General features: G+C 41.3%; 1 protein-coding gene across 1 annotated transcript in view; it reads left to right on the top strand.

Annotated features, from left to right (window-relative positions):
* The first annotated feature begins 670 nt into the window (after positions 1-670).
* syt11a (synaptotagmin XIa) overlaps positions 671-25,914 on the top strand; it is a 38,713-nt gene continuing 13,469 nt past the window's right edge. The window contains exons 1-2 of the mRNA XM_036565995.1: positions 671-884; positions 21,248-22,128. Coding sequence (XP_036421888.1) covers positions 851-884; positions 21,248-22,128 — 915 coding nt within the window. The 5' untranslated portion in view covers positions 671-850. The remainder of the gene's footprint in view (positions 885-21,247; positions 22,129-25,914) is intronic.

The raw sequence follows: 25,914 nt of genomic DNA, 5'->3' as shown, positions 1-25,914 counted from the left end.
CACCAGCTCTTCCAGGTGGTTGTTAGGAGTCACATTTTCTCATTCAGAGCGGTTTGGTGTGAAATGCTCTGTTCTAGAGAAACTTACCGAGTCAGAATTATTCACAGTGGTGGTGATAGGAACCAGACGTCCATCTCTAAAAGCTCCCTCACAGAAAGTTACTACATGAAATGGTTATGAATTCACTGCCTGATTTCTGGGACACTATTTCATTATAGTTTGAGAAGATTTTGGCCTAAACCTTATCATTTAAGCACATTTGTGGTGGATGGATACATGTAAGGTGTTGTAAGGCAAAGTAGTCCCCAAAGAAAACGTCCAGATTTTCCACTATTTTATCATTATCAACATTCATATAAAAACTCAAAAGACACATGTAGGTTCACTGGTGGTTCGGGATAGCAAATAAAATGGTTGTGTTGTAAACATGGCGACCCCTGCTTCCTATCACCTAAAGAAATCTGAAAATTTGGTGGAATTCCCCTTTGAAATGTATGCGAGCCGTTGACTGGGACGCACCGCAAGACTGGAGAGACCATCAGCGCATTACACAACCACCACAACATGCTGCACCGCGCTTCTCAGCAGCACCTTTGGGGGGCGCTAATGCTCCCTCCCCTCCTGTTCGTGTCCACATCCACCCTGAGCATCACTCCTGCTGAGGAGGAGAAGGAGGAGGAGGCGCGTCTGCGAGGCTGAGCTGAACGCACTGAGACCAGAGAAACATGAGGGCGTCATTTATGGGGATCAAATAAACATTTTGTATATTTCATTTTGTACTTTTAATTTGGATTTTTTTCATTTATTTATTCTGCTCTTCTGAACGCAACCCGTTGACCGGACTCTCAACATGGCTGAGATGACCAGTCTGAGACCCAGCTACGGTGAGTGAAAGGGCATTCCTGCTTCAGAGGCCACGCTTAAAGATGCTTTTCCAGCGGTTGAAGCTTCTGGCTGATTTATAATGTCCGGGGTTTCCGTCGTTGATTGACAGCAGTGTCGCTAATCAGTGTCATTTGAGTCGATCTGCTGTGTTTTGTTTACAAATATTTGCCAGCTTCACATTCGAATTTTCCGTTCCACCTTAAATGGTGCATCAGTTCAGAATGGAACCTCAAGCGCCAGAATGGAAATGCTGCACCATTTAAGGTGGAACGGAAAATTCGAATCAGAATCAGTGTTTTAAGCTTCACCTAAAGAAACAAATGAGACTGAATCTCCGCACTGAACACTAGAAAGAGCTGCTGTGGCCTTCTGATTAATATCTCATGAGATCCAGCTATGATTTTGGGCTACTTTGAATAAAACCTAACACTATTTTAACCTGGAAATCTGTCCAGGAACATGATGTTCTCCAGTAATGCGTGAAAACTTCCATTCTCTCTCATATGCTTGGGCACATTAGGTGGTGACACACTGGACACGCTGTAGTGAGGAGCTCTGCTGGTGCTGTTTACGTTTCTCTGGCTTGTTAAATGGTCAAAATGAAAAAATTAAAATCACCCACTCTGCATGCATGTTGATGCTGTGAGTGAATTAAAGAGAGAAAGATCAGATTGTCCAGGGTTTGGTGGACCGAACAGTGAGGGCAGGTGAGGCATGGTGGTCTGTTGCCTCCCCTCCCTCCCCCTGGCCACAGGGGGCGCTGTAATTCTGTATGCGTGTGGTGTGTGTGTATATATTACAGGAGTGTAGGCTTGGGCGGAATGGTGACGTCATGTCTGTCCCCCAACAACCCCCACACCCTCCCCACGCACTCGTGCATGGCATCAGCTGGTGCTGCTGATCAGCCTCAGCTTTGTTAAACTAAATCTGTTTCAGCGTGGGCAGTGTTATCATTTTAGCTCAAAATGTGTTTATAATAATAAACTTAATCTGCATCTGATGTATTTGCGTGTATATATATACACATATATACACGCAATATATAACATATCCATAACGTTTCCATAAGTGTATATGGAACTAAAGAAACGAGCAAATATATGTATACCTGTATGTATGTATGTATATTAGTGAACTAATAATAATGATAATAATAGTACAATAATACAGCACATTTGCTTATGTTGAGTAATAATTATAATACACTATTCTTCAAAAATTTGAAATCACATGTTAAGTTAATTATATGTATATATCTTATAAATTAAACCTCGAAAGGTATTTTAGATGATTTTCAGTCACATACTATACTGTAATAAAACACCATCATTTTTAATCAATTTTAATCATTCCTGATGTGCAGCTTTCTCAGCCATTTAAAATCTTCCGCAGCTCTGTTCATCATTCTCGATACCTCCACCATTTCTTTAATATCTTTCTATGTATTTAATGAAAGCCGTGAAGTTGCACAGTCTAACTTTTCCACTGTTTTTTATTATTGAAAACAGTGATCAAACTTTTAAACAGTAGTATACAGTCATATCGCTGCTGTCAGAATAAAACCTCGTTTTTCAGTTTCTGACATAATTCGAAAATGCCTGCTGTCTTATACATTGTGTGTAAATTTCATGATGAATGGACCAAAAGAAATGACCCAAAATGACTTGGAAAAAACTCTGGTTCCATTGACTTACATTAAAAGTAGAGTTCTTTTTCCTTCTCCTGTAAAGTTACCATTTTGGAGATATGAGATTTTCTTCCAACAACAGCGAGATCCAAATATTTTCATAGGGAAATGAAATAGGTTACTACGTCCTCTGTTTATTTGCTATGTTAAGATATTGTGGAAAAAATCCCATAAAATATAGAATGCGCTGTAACTTTTGCACATTTACTATTGTTTGTTTTTTCCGATATGTTAAACTCAGCAAATAAACAGTGATCATGTATTAAAATGTGCAGATGTGTGTTCTCTGTACTACTACAAATAATATTACTAATAATAATAATACAGGGTGATTCAAAAAGATTTATCCAGTTTCAAAATGATTGATTTCTATTGTAAACCATTACAGATCAATGCAGTAAACTGTAAACGGTTTAAATGAGCGTAAAGTTTATGTAATTGTACAAGGTCTCAGTATGAACCTCCTCCAGCTGTACGGACAACATCAATGTCATAGTCAATACTGGATTGAGCAGGTCGGGTGTCGCTGCACTCACGGCCTCACCTCTCACTCAAAGCCTAGATAACCAAACTGAAGCTTACTTTGGACACATTCTGAGAAGAACCGATTCGTTGAAAAAGATCATTATGATTAGAAGAGCTGAAGGTAAAGGAATAAGAGGATGACTAGCTACAAGATGGATGGAGACAATCAGAGGAATCGTGAACCAGCCTTTGAGAAGCCTGAAGACCCAAACAGTAGACAGGATATTCTGGAGAAACACCATCCATATGATGGGTTGGAAGGGACTTGACTGGACTTAATGATAATATTAATTGGCCTGGTCTGTACTGAAGCCTGTATTGGGCCTAATGTATGCTTTTTTTTTGTACGTTTCACTCCAAAAAGTGCTCATCTGCACTGCAAAACACAACGATTAGTGCTGTAAAAATGTACAATCACAAAAACCTCACAGTGACATTCATGGAAAGCGTGTTCCACATTGATCCCCACTGTAAGGTAACTATAATTACTTACCTGAGTTGGCTGTTATTACATAACTACACTAAATCCTCAACCCAGAACGATCAGTTCCTTTAAACTATTACAGTAACCTCCTCCTGTGTTTTAATAGGGGAACTTTTATGGGAACATAAAGGGAAGATTTATGTGATTAAATGCTTAATAAAAGAAATGAAACCAAAAATATATTTAAATCTACCCAAACACGTACGTGAGTTGTTCACTATTTAAAAGACCAAACCATCAACTCCCACATCAAGTGGAAAAAAGTAAATGACTTTGTTAAAAAAATCCTTTTTCCTCTTCTCCCCTCAGTGTGTGATGCTGTGATGCGGTAGGTGGGTAGATGCAGACTGTGAGTGATGCGTTTCCTGCTGGATGTGCATGTGAGATAGAGAGGGTCACTTATTTTAAGCTTAGTCTGTGACGCGTCTTGGAGCAGATCACAGCGTGGGAATGGCCGAGAGAGAGAGAGGGAGAGGGGGAGAGAGAGAGAGAGAGAGATAGAGAGAGGGAGAGAGAGAGAGAGGGCTGACACAGGCTTCAGGTTTGAGTCATGAGAACGGTGTGAATGTAGAAGCTTTATTCAGTCAAAATGAGATTCACATGATTTTTTTAGCTGCTCCAGTAAGTTGTATTGTTTTCATTCTTATCATCTGACCTCATTCAGCTCTGAGTGAACCTGTATTGACGTGCTCACAAAAACTACTTGTTTGTTCCCACTTAGAGATGGACGCTTACTGGGCATTATATAAAGCAGTAGGAATGTCCTGATCCAGCGGTTTAATGTTAACACACACATTTTAAAATATTTTGTGTGCACAATTATTGCATTTATTTGGCTTATCATATTAGAGTTTAACACATTAGAAATGTGAAATGTAGTTTTATATTGTCCAATATGCTAAATTTAACAAATACTTGAATGATGCCATTTTTAAGTGTGTTCCTTGTAGAGGACATGTTTTCACATTATTTACTTATATTCACAGAGAAATCGGGGTGATCTAATTTTTAAATATGGCTTTAGTAATTCTACAAGATTCCTATAAGAAGTTATGAATTTAAGCAATTACTTTAGTATACTACACAGGATATTACATAACTATTATATTCTATTAAAATACAGTAAGTGTTGTACACATACAACTATATTATATTGTAATATAATATACATTTGTATATATATATATATGTATATATATATATATATATATATATATATATATATATATATATATATATATATAACGAACATGACCTATCACTGAACACGCTGTCATCAGTATTTGATGCATTGATTAGGACCGATCACAGTCAGGGGGAGGTCTCAGAACTAATGATGCAGTGACAGGACCAATCACAGTCAGGGGGAGGTCTCAGAACTAATGATGCAGTGACAGGACCAATCACAGTCAGGGGGAGGTCTCAGAACTAATGATGCAGTGATTAGGACCAATCACAGTCAGTGGGAGGTCTCAGAACCAACAATGCAGTGATAGGACCAATCACAGTCAGTGGGAGGTCTCAGAACCAACAATGCAGTGATAGGACCAATCACAGTCAGTGGGAGGTCTCAAAACCAACAATGCAGTGATAGGACCAATCACAGTCAGGGGGAGGTCTCAGAACTACTGATGCAGTGATAGGACCAATCACAGTCAGGGGGAGGTCTCAGAACTACTGATGCAGTGATTAGGACCAATCACAGTCAGTGGGAGGTCTCAGAACTAACAATGCAGTGATTAGGACCAATCACAGTCAGTGGGAGGTCAAGTCTCTGAACAGGACTTCATATTCATACACTAATATCCGAACAACAGTAGTAGTGTTGGTGATAATTTCACATTTATTTAAAATGTAGTTCAGTGTCTTGTTGTCATAAAGAAGTATGAAAAGTTCAGTTTAATAATGGCGGTGAAATGATTTCGCTGTGCTTTAATGCTTTTTAACCTTTTCAGTATAATTTAACAACACTGATAATACTGAGAGTGTGATTATTTTTGGTCAGTGATATCATATATAGGAAACGTCACATTGTCTTGCTGTTAATTGATTATAAGGCTGATCTGAGGTTATTTTGCAGAGTGAGTTTCGCTTTAATTCGGACTCCTCTAACGGTACATGACACACGCCATGAGAGCGAGAGAGTGGATCCCCTTCAGCTGTCAGACTCAATCCCATCCAATCAGAGCACATCAATATAAATCAAACATCCTGTCCACTCTGATAATGCACTCTGTCTGTACGGTCACGCTGACCTTGCAGGGGACGAGATTTCATTTTCAAAACTGGATCAGCAGAACGTTTTGGAGGCTGAGCGCTTTCTCAGCCGGATGTTCCTGAAGTGGAACGCCTGTGTGAGTGTTGAGTGAGGCGTTTTATGGAGACAGTGAACAGTGAAAGGATCTAAATCAGTTTGATATGGATTTATTTGGTGTAATTTGATGATGTCTGTTGTCTGGCTTGCTTTGATGCTGATGTTTTGTCAATTTTTTGTCCCTTGTTGGTTGTTGGTGTCACTTCAAACTGCCAGTGTACCTTTGTTTGTTTATTTATTTATTTATTTTGTGCTTTATTTGCCCAGTTTTCTCTCCAATTTTAGTAATTTCCATGTTAGCTAGGTCTCCGCCAATCACACAGTGCTACCAAGCTGAGAGGGTGAAAGTTAGCACATGCTTCCTCCGAGACACATGAAGCTCCACCACATCTTTACAAACTGCCGCTAACATTATGTCTCTGGAGCTGAACACGCTTGGAGGAGAACACTAACTGCTAGTTATGCCCACATTGGCTTGAGCCAACACTTGGGTCCAACCTCGAGGTCCACCCCCCTGTGGTTGTTCCTGGAGGTCACTGAAGAACCAGTGCAGGGGCATGACCGCACGGCTCGTGTCCAACCTATAGCTATCCTGCGTTCAGCCGCCCAAAAAATGTAGCAAAACATTGATGTAAACAGAAACAGTGGCACGCTGAACACTCTATTCTGTTATGCAAGCGTTGTAACTTTGCTGTGAAGCCCATTGTTGGACTTGAGCCTGATAAAATGAGCATAAATACTGAGCAATGCGCATAAATACTGAGCATGAATTCTTTTTAAAATTTTTTTTCAAATTATTCAAAATATACCTTTTTCAAAATATGCCTTTGTAATGTGTTGAATAGTTGCATAGACCAAGCTTCAGCTGCTGCACTTGTAAAGGACCTTATTCAAATCCATTTTGTGCACTGCCATTTTAATATGGCAGGGTTTATATACCCGTCACTGCTGATTGGGTAACACCTCTGACACGCCCATCAAATGAGAGAAGAGTGCCTCAAAGCCCGTTGCACACCATTTGGCCCCATTTCAATGAAACCTGTCGTTTAACCTGAAAACCGTATCAAAATGGTGCACAGTGTTTTGAGATTGACCATGCTACAGGTCTGCTGGGTCCATCTCCAGCCTTGTTACGTGTCTCCCAGTGACCTGACCTTTACTCAAAACCTAAAAAAACTTTATTAAAATTCAACAAGGTGGTATTTCCAGAGTCCCCCCACCAACTCTACCTGACCAGCCACGGTTCATTCTGGTTGGACACATAGCAGCTAGCCACGGATGTCTGTGGCATCACTGGAGATTGAACTCGCTATCTTCTGACCATAAATCCGGTGCTCTAAATGAGCTCTGTTCTGATTGGCTGTCCTGTAGTATGCCTCATTCAGAAAGCAGTCCAGCTGAAACGCTTCTTATAACGTCAGTGAGAATGGGCGGGGCTGAACTGCTGTAGGCTGAATAGGCAGATACACTGTATGTAAATGAGTTGTTTTTCATGACATTGAAAAACAGCGAATTCAAAGTGGACTGGGCAGCGGCCAGTATGTTTTGAAACTTCAGCAGTGTTTATACAGATCATTGTATTGAACTGGTTAGAGTGGAAAACACATTTCAGACTTTTAACTGACTTGGACTTTAAACTAAAATCATTTTGCTTTAACTGATCGTACAATTTAATTCTGTTTATTTTATTAAAATAAATGATTTAACATTCCATTTTGTCAATGTCTAAGGTCTGAATATTTCATTGTTTCCTTTTTTATTTTTTTTAACTCTGGGAATGCAGTTTGAACTAATTCAGTAAAATGGTCCATAGTACATTACTACACTACGAACACTTTTATTCCAGTGAAAAAAGTGAGAAAGTGAGGGAGATTAGTTTTTGAATGGTATCGGCCCTTTAAGGAATGATTGGTAACAGAAACGTTTAGGGTGTTTTGCAGTGTGATAAGACTGGACTTGATGTGCTTGAACTAGTTACTGTTCACCAGGAAGTTATATGTGCAACATACAGGGTGACTGTGTGTGTGTGTGTGTAGCTGTAGTAGCTGAACAGTGGTCTGGATTGTAGTTCAGTATCATGTGGTGCTGGTGTCTCTAACAGGCCTTTCTGTGTCTTTGCCTTGCACATTTACACACTAACACAGACCACTGAGACGCTGTGGAGACAGACTGGTTTTTGCAAACTGGTCACTTAAGCCAGTCGACACGTATATATATATATATATATACGATCAGTCATAACATTACGAACACCTCCTTGTTTCTACGCTCATTGTCCATTTTATCAGCTCCACTTACTATATAGGTGCACTTTGTAGTTCTACAGTTACAGACTATAGTCCATCTGTTTCTCTGCATACTTTGTTAGCCCCCTTTTACCCTGTTCTTCAGTGGTCAGGACCCCCATGGACCCTCACAGAGCAGGTACTATTTGGGTGGTGGATCATTCTCAGCACTGCAGTAACACTGACGTGGTGGTGTGTTAGTGTGTGTTGCGCTGGTCTGAGTAGATCAGACACAGCAGTTTCCATAGAATGACTCTTCTAATAGTTTCGATTTCCACTAAATATTGGAGGTGTAAATCTCTGATAATAATTCGATTTGATTATGATTCGTCAGTAAACAAGTTGGTTTATCATGCAGTCTCAAATTTCCAGTTCAGTTTGATTCTTTTTGGTGTGATTCAGAATTCTCTAACTATATATGTATACAACTCAGTAGTGGAATACAGACATCAAAAACAATACACTTATATGTTTTGCATATTTTTACGCTTTAAAATTAAACATGGCTAAAAAATGAGTGCATACATTATTGAATATTATTATAATAGATATTGATATAGATAGTTAGGATGTGCACAGGCCTATCTGCCTGTTTTACTTTAATTATGAGATGAATATTGTTGAAAAGCAGACTAATGAAGCTAATAAATACCAATATTAATACTAATAGAGCTCAAACACACTCTCTCCTCGCCTCCAGCATTACATCGTCACTGTGACTCTTATTCATCATTTAGAAGCCGTTATAATCAAGAGGCTGCAGGCGGCTTACGAAACGACTGTAGTGCACAGTCTGCAAGTGATAGAGTAATGTGCTCTCTCTCTCTCTTTCTCTCTCTCTCTCTCTCTCTCTCCCTCACTGGGGGTCGTTTCTAAGCAACAGGAGCAGCTGGGTTTTAAGACACTGCCAAAAAAAAAAATAAAGTGACATCATGCACATCCTCGTCTCTACGGGGTCTCAGTGACCAATCAAAGAGGAGAGACGTCCAGCTATTGTCTTTAGAGGAGTAGGGGAGTCAGGGTGGGGTCGAGAGAGAGAGAGAGAGAGAGAGAGAGAGAGAGAGAAAGAGAGAGAGAGAGAGAGAGAGAGATGGGGGAGGTTAAGGGAAGAAGGAGAAGGAGAAAAAGTGAGAGAGACAGAGTGAGAGAGAGAAAGAGAGGGGGTGAGGGAAGAAAGAGAAAGAGCAATGGGAAGAGAGATAGAGTGAGAGAGAAAGAATGAAAGAAACAGGAAAAGGGGAAAAAAGTAAAAGAAAAGAGAAAGAGAGGGAAGAAGAAAGAGAGACATATCAAGACAAAAAGAGAGAGATGGACAGTGCGAGAGAAAAAGAGGGAGTGAGAAAGAAACGGGAGGAGGAGAAAGAGAAATTGAGAAAGAAAAAAGAAGGTGAAAGACTTTGAGAAAGGGAGAAAAAGATAGAAAGAGAAAAGAAGGGAAAGAGAGAAAATGAAGAAGAGAGTGAGACAAGAAGCAGAGAGGTGGAAAGACAGAAAAAGAATAGGAGCGAGAGAAAGAGGGAGAGAAACAAGAAGAGTAGGAAGTAGGGAGAGGAAGACAGAGAGAGAGGGAGAAACAGAAAAAGCCAAAAGAGACAGTGTTAATCCTTAGAAACCTGATGTTATTGTTGTTTTACTCTATATTCATCTTAGATTACATAATACATAATTATATATTAACAATCAGGTCAGGATGTTTAATATATGGGTCATTCTACAGAAACGTCCATTTTTGTGTCCCTAGTGTTTACAGTTATATTACACTTCAAAAACATGTTAGGGTTACAATTTATTTAGATTTTAAAATAAACCAGTAAGTTATTTTAACAATTAAACCTTCTTGAGCCTCAATTTAGCAATATTGGTTTTAAATCAATCATATAGAATTCCAAGCACCACAGAAGAGCTCGTCCCCACAGTCATGTGTGAAGGCTGAGGCCATACTTTGAGGAAAAAAAACAGTTTTTCTGCTATTTTAACTGCAATAATCTATACATGACTATGGAATATATGATTTAAACGACATAAAGAAAACAAATGCCAAATAAATATTATAAAATATATAATGAAAGTTCCCCAGGAGTCGTGTCAATGGTGTTACTGCGTAACAAAAAATCTCTTATTTTGAAATTAAAACCACACTGATGACATCACTTTACTTCCTTTTACCTGTTTTCTGAGGATCTATGAAGAAAAGCACATGGTGAGTCCACTGTGTCTTTCAGTTATCAGAGATTTTCTCATTTAGCTCATGATTTCATATGAAGCTTTTAGCTGAAGTCACTGGAGTGACCGACTTTATTCTGAGGTAATTGTGAAAAAATGGAATACAAATGGATTAAATTACATATTTTAGTGGATGTTCCATGACTGACAACATGTGGTTTGATGCTCTGTAGCAGTTATTTTGTAAAATGCATTTTTCATTAAAAATGTCTCTGGTGTTACTGTCTCTGGTGTTACTGTCTCTGGTGTTACCTTTCTTATGTGTAACACCAGTGACAATCAGTAACACCAGTGACTCCTATGGGTAGATAGAAAAGTGGACGTTTCTGTAGAATGACCCTTATAATTATATGATCATATAATTAATTACTGTTATTTACGCAATGAATTACATTTACTGTAGGTCTTTACTGTGTTTCAACAGGTTTGAGACTTTTTCTGTTTGTTTTGATGTCAAGAAATGGCAATAAAGTGGCAGAAACATAAAGGATGGTTTTTAAATGTGAATTAAAAGTTTTGCACAGTTTCCAGCTACGCGTCAGAATTAATTAAACCGAGTGTAGGATGAGGTGTTTCAAGGTTAGCATCTCCGCGCTGAGGTGAGCAAATAAAGCAGAGGATATTAAAAGCTGCTTCAGTGTTTTTTGAATATCGTTTTGCGGTGAGATGTGCGTCGAAACCAGCGCCTTTATTCTGCAGGCGCGAGTGAAAGTGAAGCTGACAGATTCGTTTGCAGTTCCACCTCAAAGGCGTCAGAATCAATTCAGCGCTTCAGAAGCTCTAAAGTCTCTTGGCTCTTCCTAATCTCACTCTCTCTCCTTCTGTTCTCTGTGTTCCCTGCGTTCTCTGTGTTCTCTACATGGCCCTTCGTAACCCCACCTTCAGTCTTCCCTTCATCAGCCTTACACAATAAACACTGTACTGAACAGAGGCTGTGGCTGAGAGCAAAGACAGTAGGGCAGAAACGAAAGGAACCGACTTTCTATTAGAGGTGGGCGATATGGCTAAATGATAATATCACGATACTTCAGGAAATTTTAACAATACACGATATGCCACGATATTTGTTTTTCCAGACATCTTATCAGTTGGAACAGAGAAAAAAGAACCAGTAGAGCTACATTTCAAAAAATACTATCAAACGAGTGAACACAATGATTTTTATTCACTATTTTACATACTGTGTTGCTCTAAATCCAGTTAAACAGGACTAATTTTGCTTTGACAATATCCACAATGTGTCCAGAAAAGCATATTGTAGTGTATTATGACATCATTTATCACGATAACAATATATATTGTTGTTATATTATGTTATATATGTTGGTATATATTATATGTTATATATAATATATATACTTTGCCCAGCCCTACATGCTAGCGTAGCTGTGATGAAGAGAAGCTAGTAGCTATCAGTTAGCATGCTGTAATATTAAATGGTAGACACATTAGCATTTTAGACTAAGGACATCTTTGTGCCAAGAGTTTTTACAGTTTCCCCTGCTAGAAAAACCAGCATAGGCCAGCATGGCTGGTCACCAGTAAAACCAGCATATTGTTGCTGTCCGGCAAAAACCTTATATCTCTGTTTTTGTCAGTTGTTTTGCATTGTATTAAAATTTAATAATGAATGAACCAATAGAGATGGTCTAAAATTTCAGAGTGTGTTTTGTTCTCCTGTAAAGTTGAAAAATGAGGTTTTGTTCTGACAGTGCTGGTCTGCTGATGTGCTGGTCAGCAGCAAAGGAAATTGAATTGAATTGCTGATCACCAGCAAAAACAGCAGATCAATGCATCAAAACCTCATATCTCCAAAATGGTAACTTTACAGGAGAAGGAAAAAACATACCTTACTTTTAATGTAAGTGAATGGAACCAGAATTTTTCCATGCCATTTTTGGTCATTTCTTTTGGTTCATTAAATTTACAAACAATGTAAAGGGCAACATGCATTTTCAAATTATATTAAAATCTAAAAAACATAAAAAATGGAGATACGCGGTTTTGTTCCAGCAGGAGCGATATGTTGTGCTTTGGATGCTGGGTTGCTGGGCAAGCAGCATGGCCATGCTGGATGCCCAGCTAAACCACCCCCAGACCAGCATGGAATCCATGCTAGTCTATGCTGTTTCTTTCAGCATGGTTAGCTAACCTTACAAATGTAAATACAGTTTTTAATGCTGCTCCATAGCTGTAATTTTAAAAAATAGTAATAACGTTTCGAGTACTGGCAGGGAATCGCTTGAAATAGCCATTATGGTTCACGCTACAGTTACATGGCTAGCTATGGCTAAAGCTAATAACCTCAAACAAGCTCTGTCCTGGCTAAACAAAGAAAATGAAGAAACTAATGTATTACCAAACATTGCCAACCTTGCTGAAAAAGGACCAATAGAAAACATTAGGATTAAAACATCATGGTTTTGCTTTCTAATTGGAATTGGCTTAATGGTTTTCAATAGAGACCACTAGTTTCCTTTAGAACACCTTTAGATCCCATTAGAGAACCATAAAATGTATTTAGAATTAGCCATTTATTAGCCACCTGTTAAACCATTAGGATCCTTTACACTGTGATATCAACACATCAAAAAAAGCCAAAACACATTACAAAACTATCAGGAACCAGCAGAAACACAATGGTTTCTATGTTTTTTTTTCAGCAGGAATTTTCTTCATTTTAATAGTTACATGGAAGAACCCAGCAGATTTGGTCATCCCTGTCATACTGAACTTATAATCATTGAGTGTGTTTACATGCACTCAATAATCCGATCATAATCGGATTTCTGCAGTTATCTGATTATTCAATTGGTCATGTAAACATTATACTCTAGAAGTCGGATTTAGAAATCTGATGAAGAGAGCTGGATTTTAGCTCAGTAATCAGATTTCTCAGTGCATTTAAACTCTTACTCTGATATCTTTCGGATTTCTCAGTCTGCGCATGTGCAAAACAGACCAGAAATAAGCGAGCAGTGTCACCACAAGACACAGCAAAACACTTTTAGAGAGACGCTAAAACCAAATACATACTTGACGAAATAAAAGATTTAAATATTCTTCATCTTCTACATGATGAGTTTTACATCACGTTAACATCACGTCTTCTTTTGTGAGTTTATTGGCTGGTTGTAAAGCAGAAATCCGATTACTGTCTGACTCATGTAGACCCGGAGTTTCCCCATTATCTGACTACTTAAGAGCTTGTAAACGTGTTTATCAGATTACTGACAAAATCAGATTTTCTGCAGTTATTGGATTATTAAGTGCATGTAAACACACTCAATGTTAGCATTAGCATGGCTAGTATCTGTGTCCCTTCCTCTACTGTTTAAAGCAGTAGTCCAGCAGATAATCCACACTCATTTTCCCCTTTGGTGTCTGACGTGTGTTACTTTAGTTTTAGCTCTGATGCTACGGCTAATGCTACGTAACAAGCAATGGAAGCTTACACCTCACCAGTTAGCACCTTAGCTAGCTTCTTAGCTACATTAGCCTCGTAGCTCCTGTGCAAAACTAAAGAAGCAAACTTCAGACACCAGACCTGTCTTTACTGATTGACTGCATTTGGGATAAGGGTGGGGAATTGTGTAAATTGGATTTTTGGTTGGACTATTCCTTTAAAGCTGTCTCTCTGCTGTGGGTTTAAAGTGCTGTGCTGTGTTCCTCTTGGCTGGCCGCTGCGTTTGGAGCCTCTGGTACACATCCTGTTCTCATCAGCTCACACGCTCAGAGTTCAGGACAGAATCCCAATCAGCTCGGCCTACCGTGACCGGAATGGACACGCTGTTGCCGCAGCGACCTGAACACGGGGGTCTCCATGCGGACCCTGAAGGAAGGAGGGAGAGAGAAGGGGAGAGACGAAGAAAAGACGAGTGTCAGAGTTTTAGAAGAGTAGACAAGGGAGACAGGTCAAGCAAGGACATGGAGAAAAACATGCTGCGGTCGAGTGGTGTCGGAAACTGGGAAATTCCACTTTTCCCATTTGTAAGGTGCGCTTAAATGACAGTTTACAAGTGGGAAATGTATAATGTGACCTTTCACCTTTTCCGAAAGTGAAAAATGCTAAACTTGGCAGTGAATGTGAAAAAGTACACTGATGAGCATTCATAGATGTAAACGGATGAAGGTCTGGGATATATTAGATGGTAAGCAAATGGCCGGTTCATGTTGTCAGCATGTTGGATGCGGGAGAAGAGACCTGAGCAATGGCCGGACGACCGGGTCGAAGCAAGGCTTGTGTGGTGCTCCCAGTCAGCAGTGGGTGAGTAACTTTCAATAGTGGAAAAAGAGGAACAAACTGTGAACCAGCGACAGGATGTTGGGTGCCTGAGACTCATTGATGTGTGAAGGCAACAAAGGCTATCCGGTCTGGTCAGAACCAACAGAAGTTCTACTGTTGCACAAGTCACAGAAATGTTAAATGATGGTTACGAGAAGAATCTGTCACAACACACGGTGCACCACACCCTGCTGTGTATGGGGCTGTCTAGCCACACATGAGTCAGAGTGCCCATGCTGACCACTAGACATGGGAGCATCAGAACTAGACCTTGGAGTGATATCAGAAGGTAGACTGGTCTGATAAATCCCATTATCTTTTACATCATGTGGACAGCCGTGTGCATGTGTGCCTTTTCCCTGGGTAAGTGATGGTCACCAGAATGCTCTGGGTGATGTTCTGGTCCCGACATTCATTTGGACGTCACTTTGACGTGTGCCACCTGAACATCGTTGTGGACCAGATTCACCCTTTCATGGCGATGGTATTCCCCGATGGCAGCGGCCTCTTTCAGCAGGATAATGGTTCAGGAATCAGGAATGGTTTGAGGAACATGGTGAAGAGTTCAAGGTGTTGCCCTGCTCTCCAACTCCCCCAGATCTCAATCCATCAAAGCATCTCTGAGATGTGGTGAAACAACAAGTCCAATCCGCGGAGGCTCCACCTCACAACTTACAGGACTTGAGGGATCTGCTGTTGACGTCTTGGTGGAAGAAACCACAGGGCACCTTCAGAGGTCTTGTAAAGTCCCTGCTTTGACAGGTCGGAGTTGTTTTGGCAACATGTAGAGGATAAACAACATATTAGGCCGGTTCACAATGTTTACCTACAATCTGTAGGTACCTGGTGCGTTTGAGATCCGTGTGCTTTTTAATACTGCAAAGAAACAGCAGGATATGGATTATCTGGACTTCCCTGATTTCTTTTTCTTTGTGGTGTCACCTGAATGGGCTGAAGTCAACCATCTGCTTTCACCATCACAGGAAGACGAAGAAAATATCCAGACCAACAATTAAGCGAAATGCTACTTTTATGTTAACTGGACGGTAAAACGTTACAGGTTTGCTGGTATTTGTGAGTGAATATGTGTATTACATTGTGCCACTTCGAAATATCAGTGCCTGAACTTAAGTGCTTTGCCAGGGATGTGTTGTTAAGGACCTGTCTGAGAAGGCTGAGATGGCACGGCTATACAACTAACTAGGCCATCTACTGTAGCTGATGTTAGCTAGGTCCAGAAACAGTGGACACTGTTGAGAAAATACCTTGTGTAAGACAATGAGTCCGTCAGTGGTGTAGCAGTTATCTGTAGTTTTAGCAAATGGAGCAGGAATCCATCAGTGCAGTGTAGTGACACTGTGGACAATTGCAAATAAATAACTGACCAGTCAACCAACCAACCAACCAACCAATGAATCAAAATTATATACACAGCAAACACTAAAACTGTTAGGTTGTTTAGGAGCTCTCAGCACCGAGGAAGACTGTTAAAAGGAGCTGCAGAAAATCGAGAGCAGAACAGAACGAAAAAGCCCTAAAGCCACTCAGCTCCTCACACAGGCTTCACAGCAGTGAGAGCTTCTGAATAAAGTCAAGAAAATGTGACAGGCCGGGATGTGAGCTGAGGTCAGTTCAGCACAAAACTGTAAAAAAATAAATAATAATATTTGGCCTATTTACAGAATTTAAGGTAAAAGTATGCATGGATTTTAACATTGTGTTTTTTTAAAGTCATAAGAACTCACAGTTCATCATTTCTGTAGTTCCTATAATGAAGATCTCATCTCAAATACATTGCGTTCCAATTCTACTAATTGGATTTGGTGATTATTAATAGAATTGCTTTTTAGAATGTGAGAATGTGTTTTGAAAATCTTCTTAAACATAAAATATTGAAGTAAACATAAAATATTGTTTTGTTAGAAACCAGTCTGTCCAGGGTGTTTCCTGCTTTACACCCAATGAGCACTGGGATAGGCTCCAGCACCCCGTGACTCAGGAGGATAAGCAGCTTAGCTGAAGACTGAGTGAGTGAGTGAGTGAGCGAGTGAGTGAGTAAAATAGAAACCAGATTTGGTTTGGTTGAGGCTATGTTCACATTACCAGGTTGAAGTAGCACAAATCCGATTTTTTTGCCCTAATGTGACTCAGATCTGATGTTTTTAGAGCTTTATGGACGCACAAATCTGATCTTTTCAAATCTGACCTGAGCCACTTATGCTATGTTCACATTACCAGCCTCATTGCTCAAATCTGATTTTTTGCTCAAATCCGATCTCTCTGAAAGGATGGTTCACCCTTGTTTACGTAAGTGATTCAAATTTGTCATTAATGTGAACGAATCGGCGTCCTGAAATGACCCGCATGAGCTCATCCTACTCAGTAACGTCACGTGAATGAATCACGTTCATCATCAGCACAAACTAACGAGCAGAACGAGCTTCGCTGAGAAGATAATTAACTCTGATCAGCTCTCAGCTTCATTATTAGAGCGAGACGAAGGAGAAAAAGGTGAGATGAGCTGCTTTTCCACCGTTTACAGGCTTTAACTTCTGTATGGCGCTGCTGCCATGGTAACGCTGAATGATGGTGCACGCGCAGTGGAAAGAAAGCACATGAATTCCGATCTGAGCATCACATTAAGGTCGCATGACCACGTATCGGATATGCATCCGATCTAGGACCACATATGAAAGTGTCTCAGGTCGGATTTAAAAAGATCAGATTTGCGTGTCCACACAGCCCTGAAAACATCAGATCTGAGTCACATTAGGGCAAAAAATCAGATTTGTGCCACTTCAACCTGGTAATGTGAACGTAGCCTTTCATATATGGTCCTAGATTGGATACATATCCAATTCGTGGCCATGCGACCCTAATGTGAACGCTCAAATTCATGTGTTTTTTTTTTTGCATGCGCCACCATTCAGCATTATTTGTGCCACTACAACCTAGTAATGTGAACGTAGTCTTAGTGTCCAGATATGAACTGCAGGGAAGTGAATGGTACAGTTTGAATCTTTAACACTGTTTTATACCACATTTAACTCAAAAAACTCAGTTTTCCAGGATATGGGCCCTTTAAACTCCTGTCCAGAGTTGTGGAGCAGAAGCAGAGCCTTGCTGTCTCCAATTAAGTCTGTTTGCTTCCAGCGCTGACATATCACAGTTGCAAAGGATCATTTTAATGAGACAGATCTGTGTCTGGGAGACGACCAATCAAAATGCTGCTGGAAGACATGACTGTGCTTGTTTGAGTTAACGAAGGCACGTCCAGACGTTGCTGTTTCTTGGCCAAAAATAAACTTTGTAGATTCAGCCGGCGGCATTTACTGTAAGTGATACTCAGCTGACTTTTACTGGTGGATCTTCTTTCACCATAAGGCCATGAGCCCTCCATGATCATAAAGAGAAGTGCTGCTCTCAGCATCCGCTCCATTAGACAGCATCAGTATCAGCATTAGCGTTGGTCCCATCAGACAGGAAACAGCACTGAAACAACAGACGGGAGTTAAACATGCCGTCTTGAACAATGCTTTTCAATCATGCAGTGAAAGACCATCAGTTGTAGCTCAACGGAGTCGTACTGGTGCAGAAACATTTGCAATTGTTTGTACTTTTGCGCTCTGTTCCTTTATTTTAGCATGCAAAACTCACTTATAGTATTTGTGTGGTTGATTTACAGTTTCCACCCTCTCTTTATCCCTCCAAATAAACTTTTAAATTAATTACACTTTTTTTAACTGTTTTGTTACTGTGACTGATTATGTGTAAATGAGCTCTGTTCTGATGGGCTGCACTGTACTGTACCTCAGTCCAGGCTAAAAATGTGGATAAACAGTTAAGCTCAGGCTGTGATTCTCAGGGCAGTGTGCAGAAATAAACTTCAGTCACTCCTTTGTGATGTGTGGATCCTACAGTGATCTGTTTGCTTCCTGACAGCCAGGAACAGCACGACATTTAATCTTTTTTAATCTCTTCCACTCTAAAAACTCTGCTACAGACTGTTGGTAGGAACAACTCCCTGCATTACTTCAGCTGGAATGGGTGGAGTTAAATTGCTGTAGGTTCAGTGGGTGGAACTGAACTGCTGTAGGTTTGGTGGGTGGAGCTAATCTACTGTAGGTCCAGTGGGTGGAGCTGAACTGCTGTAGGTTCAGTGAGCGGAGCTAAACTTCTGTAGGTTTCAATGGGCGAAGCAAAAATGCTGTAGCTTCGGTGGGTGGAGCTAAACTACTGTAGGTTCAGTGGGTGGAGCTAAAATGTTGTAGCTTCGGTGGGTGGGGCTAGACTTCTGTAGGTTTCAATGTGTGGAGCTAAACTGCTGTTGGTCAAATGTGATCTTAGAAGTGTCCATTTTCTGTTTGTGCACAAAGTAAGTAGTAAAAACGTTCAAATGTCTTGAGCGTCTCCTACAGCTGTCAAAGTCGTTGCTTAGCAACGGCGTCTCAGAGGAGTGATACAGTGTTTTGCGAAAAACCTGTGATGTTATGGTGAAATAACAGCACAGTTAGAATGCCTCTCAACCAATCAGCTTGCGTGGCCGGAACTAACTGTTGTATAATGTTCAATACCTGTGAATCGTGAACTAAGAGTCTCTCATTGGACGATGCAATATGCCATGTTGTGTTGTGACACTCGTAATGGACAGTATATTGACAGTAAAGATATGATACGTTTTTGTGTCGGGCACATTTTTTGAAGGCTAGCAGTAACAAAAACAACGAAAGAGAGAGAGAAAACACAACAGCAACACTGATCACGAACTTGTGTTCAGGTAAATGTAGTTTCTGCTTTTGGGTCGTTTGCAATTTCTGTATAATTCAGTGTCTGAGATGTAAACAGAGTCATTCAGAGTGGTTTGATGTGAAATGGTTGATTGTAGAGACTCAGATGTCTTTACAGTGGTGGTGATAGGAACCAGGGGTTGCCATGACTACAACACAAATACAGCCATTTTATTTACTATCCAAAACCACCAGTGAACCTACACGAGTTTTATGTGTTGACGATGGTAAAATAGTGATAAAACTGAAAAAAAAACTTTTCTTTGGAGACTATTTTGCCTGCATGTACCTCTCCACCATGAATCAATAAAAAAAATTAGGCCAAAACTATCATAAATCAACGTCTCAAACATCAGGCAGTGTATCCATAACTCTAGAGCAGAGCATTTCACACCAAACCACTCTGAATAACTCTGTTTATGTCTTAACCAGGCAGTTATGCCAAAAAATGGGTGGAATTCTCTCTCTCTGTTGTTTCTTTTATTTATTCAGTACACTTTACCTCGTTTAGTCCTGTGCATGTTTGTCAGGGCGCTCTGTACTGTTCTCTCTGTGTTCCCCCCGTGACGCAGGTACCACAGATCGAGGTGGACTTACATGCACTCTGCCGCAGTCTCTCTGTCCCGTATGTGTAACTGGGTCAGTCTTCAGGCTGCTGCTGTTTACTGGTGTGTTAAATGCCAGCTGCTGCCTCACCTCAGCTGATCTGCAACAGCAGCTGAACTGCTCATCTGCACTGCGCTGGAACAGGGCTCTCATTAAACTCAGTTAAATAAAGCAATCAATTAACATTTACCTTCTCTATGAATCAGCAGTGATTAGTTGGTAATTTGTATGATGATAATGCATAGTTTTAATTCTCTTACTCATCTCAGTTACAGTCCTATTCAAAAGTTTGTACACCCCTGGTTAAATCACATGTTTTGTTAATTAAAGTGAAAACATCTTCTACAAAGGAGAAACTGAAATATGCCATTTTTGTGCTCAATGTAGTTCACAGTTTCTTTTTTTTGCCAAGTTTGACATATTGGAAAAAATAAAAGGTGCCATAACTTTTGCACAGGCCACTCACTGTCCACTCTATTAGACACTCCTACCTTGTCAGTCCACCTTGTAGATGTAAAGTCAGAGACGATAGCTCGTCTGCTGCTGCACAGTTTGTGTTGGTCATCCTCTAGTCCTTCATCAGTGGTCACAGGACGCTGTTGGCTGGATATTTTTGGTTGGTGGACTATTCTCAGTCCAGCAGCGACACTGAGGTGTTTAAAAACTCCAGCAGCACTGCTGTGTCTGATCCACTTGTACCAGCACAACACACCACCACCACATCAGTGTTACTGCAGTGCTGAGAATGATCCACCACCCAAATAGTACCTGCTCTGTGAGGGTCCACGGGGGTCCTGACCACTGAAGAACAGGGTAAAAGGGGGCTAACAAAGTATGCAGAGAAACAGATGGACTACAGTCTGTAACTGTAGAACTACAAAGTGCACCTATATAGTAAGTGGAGCTGATTAAATGGACAATGAGCACAGAAACAAGGAGGTGGTCATAATATTATACCTGATCGGTGTATATATATTTTTACTGTGGGAGCGCGGTTTGAACTAAAGTGGTAGAATGGTCCATATACTAATATGGTTAGAGGGAGAACAGCTGTGTGGGACACAACTGGTCCTTGATGCAGAATCAAATATTTAAGTGTAAAACTTCACACTTTTAATCAATAAAGTTTGGTGAATATTTTTAACCCCTCTCTCTTTTTCTCACAGAGGTGTCCCCAGTCTTGGCGGGATTTCTTGGCGCGGGTGTCTTGGTCATCACGGTGACAGTGGCCATTTTCCTGTGGACGTGCTGCCAACGCCACTATCGCCGAATGTCCGGCTCGTTCAAGCTGACCAGCGGTCCTTACGACCCGCCCGTCGACCCACCCTACAAGTTCATCCACATGCTGAAGGGCATCAGCATCTACCCGGAGACGCTCAGCAACAGCAAGAAGATCATAAAGGCAGGCCGGTGGCGCTCAGGTCTGGGGCACCTGTCACGGCAACGGGATCACGGTGGGACGCTGCTGGTGGACGCCGACCCGGAATGCGCAGCGCAGCTGCAGATGAACCACCTGGTGCCCCCCGCTGGTCCTCCGCGCCTGGAGAGGGCGCTGCCCATCCGAGCTGACTACTGCTGTTTAGAGAGCAGCTCGGCCAGCAGCAGCAGCGACTCAGCCAGCAAAACCCCCACGCCGTTCAGCCTCAGCTCACCTTCTCTGGGCAACCTCAGCCTTGCCATCGATTATAACTTCCCCAAGAAGGCCCTGGTGGTCACCATCTTAGGCGCCCACGGTCTACCAGCCATAGACGAGCAAACAGGAAGCTCCGACCCCTACGTGAAGATGACCATCCTGCCGGAGAAGAAACACAGAGTGAAGACCCGAGTGATGAGGAAGACTCTGGAGCCGGCCTTCGACGAGACCTTCACCTTCTACGGCGTTTCCTACAGCTCTCTGGCCGAGCTGACGCTCCACTTCCTGGTGCTGAGCTTTGACCGGTTTGCGCGAGACGATGTGATCGGCGAGGCAGTCGTGCCGTTGGTGGGAGTGGACCCCAGCACAGGAAAAGTGCACATCACTCAGAACATCACCAAGAGGAACATACAGGTGAGACATGCAGTGAAAACAGTGCTGCACTAAACTTACTTCATTTAAATGTGTACATCATTAGCACAACAAACATCAAATAAACAAACATCACTCACTGCCGCCCTCTAAAGGCGTCATTAATAAACATCAAATAAACAAACATCACTCACTGCGGCCCTCTAAAGGCGTCATTAACAAACATCAAATAAACAAACATCACTCACTGCCGCCCTCTAAAGGCGTCATTAATAAACATCAAATAAACAAACATCACTCACTGCGGCCCTCTAAAGACGTCATTAACAAACATCAAATAAACAAACGTCACTCACCGCCGCCCTCTAAAGGCGTCATTAACAAACATCAAATAAACAAACATTACTCACCGCCGCCCTCTAAAGACGTCATTAACAAACATCAAATAAACAAACGTTACTCACCGCCGCCCTCTAAAGGCGTCATTATCAAATATCAAATAAACAAACGTCACTCACCGCCGCCATGTAATAGCGTTATTAACAAACATCAAATAAACAAACATCACTCACCGCTGCCCTCTAAAGGCGTCATTAACAAACATCAAATAAACAAACATCACTCACCGCCGCCCTCTAAAGGCGTCATTAACGAACATCAAATAAACAAACGTCACTCACCGCCGCCCTCTAAAGGCGTCATTAACGAACATCAAATAAACAAACGTCACTCACCGCCGCCCTCTAAAGGCGTCATTAACGAACATCAAATAAACAAACGTCACTCACCGCCGCCCTCTAAAGGCGTCATTAACGAACATCAAATAAACAAACGTCACTCACCGCCGCCCTCTAAAGGCGTCATTAACGAACATCAAATAAACAAACGTCACTCACCGCCGCCCTCTAAAGGCGTCATTAACGAACATCAAATAAACAAACGTCACTCACCGCCGCCCTCTAAAGGCGTCATTAACGAACATCAAATAAACAAACGTCACTCACCGCCGCCCTCTAAAGGCGTCATTAACGAACATCAAATAAACAAACGTCACTCACCGCCGCCCTCTAAAGGCGTCATTAACGAACATCAAATAAACAAACGTCACTCACCGCCGCCCTCTAAAGGCGTCATTAACGAACATCAAATAAACAAACGTCACTCACCGCCGCCCTCTAAAGGCGTCATTAACGAACATCAAATAAACAAACGTCACTCACCGCCGCCCTCTAAAGGCGTCATTAACGAACATCAAATAAACAAACGTCACTCACCGCCGCCCTCTAAAGGCGTCATTAACGAACATCAAATAAACAAACGTCACTCACCGCCGCCCTCTAAAGGCGTCATTAACGAACATCAAATAAACAAACGTCACTCACCGCCGCCCTCTAAAGGCGTCATTAACGAACATCAAATAAACAAACGTCACTCACCGCCGCCCTCTAAAGGCGTCATTAACGAACATCAAATAAACAAACGTCACTCACCGCCGCCCTCTAAAGGCGTCATTAACGAACATCAAATAAACAAACGTCACTCACCGCCGCCCTCTAAAGGCGTCATTAACGAACATCAAATAAACAAACGTCACTCACCGCCGCCCTCTAAAGGCGTCATTAACGAACATCAAATAAACAAACGTCACTCACCGCCGCCCTCTAAAGGCGTCATTAACGAACATCAAATAAACAAACGTCACTCACCGCCGCCCTCTAAAGGCGTCATTAACGAACATCAAATAAACAAACGTCACTCACCGCCGCCCTCTAAAGGCGTCATTAACGAACATCAAATAAACAAACGTCACTCACCGCCGCCCTCTAAAGGCGTCATTAACGAACATCAAATAAACAAACGTCACTCACCGCCGCCCTCTAAAGGCGTCATTAACGAACATCAAATAAACAAACGTCACTCACCGCCGCCCTCTAAAGGCGTCATTAACGAACATCAAATAAACAAACGTCACTCACCGCCGCCCTCTAAAGGCGTCATTAACGAACATCAAATAAACAAACGTCACTCACCGCCGCCCTCTAAAGGCGTCATTAACGAACATCAAATAAACAAACGTCACTCACCGCCGCCCTCTAAAGGCGTCATTAACGAACATCAAATAAACAAACGTCACTCACCGCCGCCCTCTAAAGGCGTCATTAACGAACATCAAATAAACAAACATCACTCACCGCCGCCCTCTAAAGGCGTCATTAACGAACATCAAATAAACAAACATCACTCACCGCCGCCCTCTAAAGGCGTCATTAACGAACATCAAATAAACAAACATCACTCACCGCCGCCCTCTAAAGGCGTCATTAACGAACATCAAATAAACAAACATCACTCACCGCCGCCCTCTAAAGGCGTCATTAACGAACATCAAATAAACAAACATCACTCACCGCCGCCCTCTAAAGGCGTCATTAACGAACATCAAATAAACAAACATCACTCACCGCCGCCCTCTAAAGGCGTCATTAACGAACATCAAATAAACAAACATCACTCACCGCCGCCCTCTAAAGGCGTCATTAACGAACATCAAATAAACAAACATCACTCACCGCCGCCCTCTAAAGGCGTCATTAACGAACATCAAATAAACAAACATCACTCACCGCCGCCCTCTAAAGGCGTCATTAACGAACATCAAATAAACAAACATCACTCACCGCCGCCCTCTAAAGGCGTCATTAACGAACATCAAATAAACAAACATCACTCACCGCCGCCCTCTAAAGGCGTCATTAACGAACATCAAATAAACAAACATCACTCACCGCCGCCCTCTAAAGGCGTCATTAACGAACATCAAATAAACAAACGTCACTCACCGCCGCCATGTAATACTGTTATTTGCAAACATCGATTAAACAAGCATCACTTTAAAGCCCTTTAAAAGCTTTATTAACAGATATCAAAAACTGCCGTGAGTGACTGCAGTTAGCTTAACCTCTTAAAACCCCAGACTTCTGACATACTAAGCCTTATTATTCAGTAACTACAGGAACTTAAGTGCAATTAAAACCTAATAATAAACCTTTGGCCCATGTAAGGGGTTAATTAATTGCAATCAAATCACTATATAAGAGTTGTGACTGGCCAAGTTTCAGAGATAAATGGGACGCATTCTGCACTTGTTTTATGTGTGAGGCTAAAGGTGCAGTTTAAAATGCAAAAAACACTCTTCATGCATATGCTTTTGCGGGAAAGCAGCGCTAAACGTGGGAGGATCACTCAGAAAATGGGTGGGGATGTTACACATGCAGCTGATTACATTTACAGCTCGACTTACTGAAGTTTGACTCATGGTGGCTTGTTTTGCCTTACCATCAGAAAGCCAGGCATATATTTGCATCAAATCTAAGATGCGTTTTTGAGAGATTTCCTACAGGGTCAGCCCACACAGCGGTTAGCCGAAGAAACGAGCCTCGGACACATGCTGAAAGAATGTTTACCATCAGAATAACACAGTTAAACTCCAGGGACGGGTGTATGTGGTAAAATATGCCATGATGGAGCTGCACTAAGCACGCAGTGCATTTCTGTAGAACTAAGCTTTTCAAATCAAACCACTCTGATGGACTTAACCATCTTTACCTTTTCGTAATGTAGAAACCTTGAAAAATCAGTTGAATTCTCCTTTAACGTTCAACTCATGTAGTCTTAAAGGGGTATTTATGGTGTGATGTTATGATTTATAGTTCTGTTATTCATGTAAGTCACTGAACAGGAGTTTAAGAGATGTTTGTTGAAGGATTGCAAGGATGAAGAAGTATTAATCATACTGAAGTATTATGATATAAATGTAGAAGAGATGAG

This window comes from Colossoma macropomum, unplaced genomic scaffold, assembly GCF_904425465.1.
Source record: "Colossoma macropomum unplaced genomic scaffold, Colossoma_macropomum, whole genome shotgun sequence".
In the NCBI taxonomy this organism is placed as follows: domain Eukaryota; kingdom Metazoa; phylum Chordata; class Actinopteri; order Characiformes; family Serrasalmidae; genus Colossoma; species Colossoma macropomum.
The sequence above is the reverse complement of the archived record's forward strand: the minus strand, read 5'-3'. Positions and strand labels throughout refer to the sequence as shown.